Source organism: Pantherophis guttatus, chromosome 13 (assembly GCF_059756535.1).
Source record: "Pantherophis guttatus breed Tessera chromosome 13, ASM5975653v1, whole genome shotgun sequence".
In the NCBI taxonomy this organism is placed as follows: domain Eukaryota; kingdom Metazoa; phylum Chordata; class Lepidosauria; order Squamata; family Colubridae; genus Pantherophis; species Pantherophis guttatus.
Window position 1 is genome coordinate 15,987,501 of NC_142075.1, and position 3,917 is coordinate 15,991,417.

General features: G+C 61.2%; 1 protein-coding gene across 1 annotated transcript in view; it reads right to left on the reverse strand.

Annotated features, from left to right (window-relative positions):
* Window positions 1-3,331, reverse strand: part of MEX3B (mex-3 RNA binding family member B) — a 4,230-nt gene extending 899 nt beyond the window's left edge. The window contains exons 1-2 of the mRNA XM_087878202.1: window positions 2,466-3,331; window positions 1-1,162 (exon numbers count right to left, since the gene is read on the reverse strand). The exon at window positions 1-1,162 is cut by the window's left edge and continues 899 nt beyond it. Coding sequence (XP_087734328.1) covers window positions 1-1,162; window positions 2,466-2,712 — 1,409 coding nt within the window. The 5' untranslated portion in view covers window positions 2,713-3,331. The remainder of the gene's footprint in view (window positions 1,163-2,465) is intronic.
* Between the last annotated feature and the right edge of the window lie 586 nt (window positions 3,332-3,917).

Consider the following 3,917-nt stretch of genomic DNA (forward strand, 5'->3'; position numbering starts at 1 on the left):
GGATGCTGCTCGGTGGCTGCCAGCGATCCTCCTCCAGCCCCGGAGTGCAGGGGAGGGGAGAGGCGCGTCGGAGGTGGAGCCTGCGGAACTCCCCGCCTCTGCCCGCCGCTCACAAACAAGGCCAGGTTAGCGGCGGCGGCTGCGGGAGCCGAGCCTGGAAAGGCGGCGGCGGCGGCGGGGGAAGCCAAGCTGGGGCCGGGGCTGCGCTCGTACTGCGACCACATCAGCTGCGGGGGAGGAGCCGGCGCCAGATCGAAGCCCGGCGGGGACTCAAAAGCTGGCAGCTCGGCGGGGCAGCCGTCGGGCGAAGCCAAGCCTTCCGAAGGGGTCCCGTAGACGCCGTAGCCGTTGCTGGGGGCGCCGTTGGACGGGAAGCCCAAAGAGGCCGGGCTGGGCGGGCTGTAATCGGCCAAGCGGCCGTTGTTGCTGCCGAAGTAGGAGTCGGTGGAAGCGCTGCCCAGCGAGCTGGAGCTGTCGTTGCGGTAGCTGCAGAAAGGCTTGCGGGCCGGCGTCGGGGTGATGCTGCTGGAAGAGGAGGAAGAGGAGGAGGAAGAAGAAGAGGAGGAGGAGGAAGAAGAGGAGGAGGAAGGAGGAGGGGGCGGGGGAGGAGGAGGAGGAGGCGGCGTGGGCTTGCTCCAGAGGCTGCCGGCGCCCCCTCCGCCCAGCTCGAAGCCCACGTCGGTGCCGTTGGCGTGGAAATCGTTCTCGTCGATCAATTCGATCAAGCCGCCAGTCCTCATGGCGATGTGAGCTTCGATTTCCTCGCGGGCGCGATCCACGTTCTCCGGCATGCCGGTCACTTCGAAAACCGGCTCTTTGTCCCGGCTGGGCGTGACGATGTAAGTGTGAGTTTGCTGCTGGATGCGCTTAATAGTAGCTCCTTTGGGTCCCACTACCAAACCGACCACCCGGTAAGGTACCCGCACTTGGATGGTGGTTTGGCCCGGCAGGTTAGGCGGGCTGGGCACCGAGCCGTTCAAAACGGTGTTTTTATTGCGGGAGGCGCGGATCATGGAGAAATGTTCCGCCGCCGAGATGATCTCCCGCCTGGCCATGGCTACATCTTCCTTCCTGCCCGTGACCACGAAGAGCGGCTCCTCGCCCCGCACCGGCGTCTTGATGTAGGTGTTGGTTTTGGCCCGCAGCGCTTTGATTTTGCAACCTGAAGAGAGGAGAGGATGGCAGGGGAGGGGGAGGAGGAGGAGGAAGAGGAGGAGGAGGGGGAGGACGGAGTTGGAAAAGGGGAGGGGAGACAAGAGCCCGGTTACACCTCCATCTCTCGGGGGCAACGCGCGGGAGAGGGACGGCGGTGCAACCTGTCAGCCGGCCAAGCTATTGTCTCTCCGATTCCCGCCCCCCCCCCCACTCCCACACCCCGAGTGACACAAGAGTCCCCAACTACGAGGAGGGGGGGGAAATCAACCCCAGATACACACGCCCCTCTCTCTCTCTCTCCCCGCCTGGCCGCTGCCACTAATTCCCATTGGTCAGCAATGAGCGCTTGGGGGAAAAGAAAAGAAAAAAGAAATCACCAACAAGGCGAAAGCCCCCCCAAAACCCCCACTCCCCAGCTCTATCTCTTCTCCAGCAACGCCGAGCCAGCGGAGCCCGGTCCGCGGACAGTCCCGAACGTAGCGAGCTCAAGCACGCGTTAACACGACCCTTACCCAAAACGAAGAAACCAACAAAATGCAGAGAGACGTATCCGCTGGTGTGCCCCTCTTTTACAGGCGCAAGGAGAAGCTCCCCCCAAAAAAACCCCTTCGCAGAGACCCCATGGGGTATATAATGCGGATGCCTTCCCGAGCTCCGAGGTCCCATCCCGGTTTCTCCGCCAGTGGAAACACCCCTGCGTGTTCAAGAGCCGGAGAATAACAATAGCAGCCCACGAGCTGGGTGGAGCGGCCCGTTTCTCTCTCTTTCCCGCCCCCCCATCCTCGCACCCCTTCCCGTGCAATTGATTTTTTTTTTTAAAAAGAGCCGAAGATGCAACATCTGGCTGCCAATTGCCTCCGCCACATTTCTGCACTTTTCTCTTTGTCTTAAGCCGCGGGAAGGGGGGCGTTGCGAATCGGCTCCCAGGTGGATGCCCACCAAGTCGAGCCTTCCTTCCCTCCCTCCTTCCCTCCTTTCCTTTCCTTTCCTCCTTCCTTCCCTTCCCTCCCTCCCTCCTTCCTTCCTTTCCTTCCTTCCTTCCTTTCCTTCCCTCCCTCCTTCCACCCATCCATCCACCCTTCCTTCCTTCCTTTCTTTCTTGCCACGGGGGAAAAGCTCCCCTCTCGAACCCACTCTCGGCCAAACCCAGCCACCTGGGAAGAGGCGGGTGGCGGTGGAAGACTTGCAGCTAAACTCTCCCCGTTTCCTTCCTTCCTTCCTTCCCCGCCCGCCCCACGGATGCACGGACGGACCCCCACCCACCCACCCACCCCAGAACCCCAAGAAAGCAAGCCATCAGCGCAGCCCACCTTGCCTGCCCACGATCTCGGCGACGTGTTCCGAGCTTGGCACGGGGACGCATTCGGTCATGTTCACGCTCTTTTTGCGCGGCTCGTAAAGGGAGCCCGTCTCGTTGCTGTCAAAGCCGAGGAGGGAGAGTTGATCCAAGGCGATCTGAAGAGCTCTTTGGTCATCCAGGGTCTCTCCTCCTCCTCCTCCTCCGCCGCCGCCGCCGCTCCCATGCCGCTCCATGTCCGCAAACAACGAACTGGGCATAGTCCCGGTTGAATGGATGGGATCGCGCCCTCCTCTGCTTTTCCCTTCTGCTCTCGAACCGGCGGCGCGGGGGCGCGGGGGGGGGAGGAGGAGGAGGAGGAAAAGAAGCAACCCCCCCCCTCCAAAAAATAAAATTTCAGACACAAAGGAAGAAGAGAAGGCGGCAGATGGCCAGTTCAGCAGCGGCGGCAAGCACGGAAAGAAACCGGCGGCGCGCGAGCGCTTGCTTTGGATAGCAAATCCTGGACGCTGGTTTAAGATTGCAAAGCAGCCTCCCCCGAAATCTCCGCTTGTTGTTTTTTCTTTCTTTCTTTCTCTCTCTCTCTCTCTCTCTTTTCTTCCCCCTCCCCGACTGTAGTTTCCTTGTGCCTTAAAAAAATATCGCCTCCTTTTTCTTTTTTCCCCCCAAATGCAATCCGGTTTATAAGACGCTTTCCAAGAAAAAAACACCACCACCCCCCGTGCGATTTCTCTCCCCCCCAAGCTTTTTTCCCCCCCTTCCTCCTGGCCAGCCGGGGGTGGGGGGTGGGTGGGGGTGGCGTGCAGAGAATGGAGGGAAGCGCAGCGATGCTTTCTTCCTCCCCCCCTTGAGTTCTTTCGCTGGCCACAATGCCAGGCGATGGCACCGTTTCTTTAAGGGGCCCCTCCCAGCCTCCACTCAGCGATTTTCTTTCTTTCCCCCCCACTCCTCCTTCTCCTCCCCCTCCTCCTTTCTCTCTCTCCTCCTCTTCCTCCTCCTTTCTTCTGTCTGAGCCTCTGCTGCAGCCAGACAACGCGGGGAGGGGAAAAAAGAGGGGGGGAGGCGGGGGGGGGAAGGGAAAAAATCAGAGCCGCCGCAGCGTAAGCGTCCCACAGCCGATAAAGTGGGGAGGGGAGGGGAAACGACAGGGGGGAGGGCGGGGAGGGACGGAGTGCGCCCGCGCAAGCCATGACCGCTCCGCCGAGCCATTGGCGGAATCCAGAACTGAAAGGGGCGGGCAGCCAAGCCGGCCGCCCCGTCCCGCCCCGCCCCGGAGAGAAAAAGCTACTCTTCTTTGTTGTCTAAATTCGGACGAAAACGGGGCGTCGGAGAGCGGTTCCTGCTGCTTTTATGGCACTTGGGGCATCAGCCGTACCGGTTTGCGCGGCGCAGGGAGGGGTACCAAAGTGGGCGAACGGGGAAGGGCGAGCCCCGTTTCCTACCCTTAAAAAAAAAAAACCTCCCT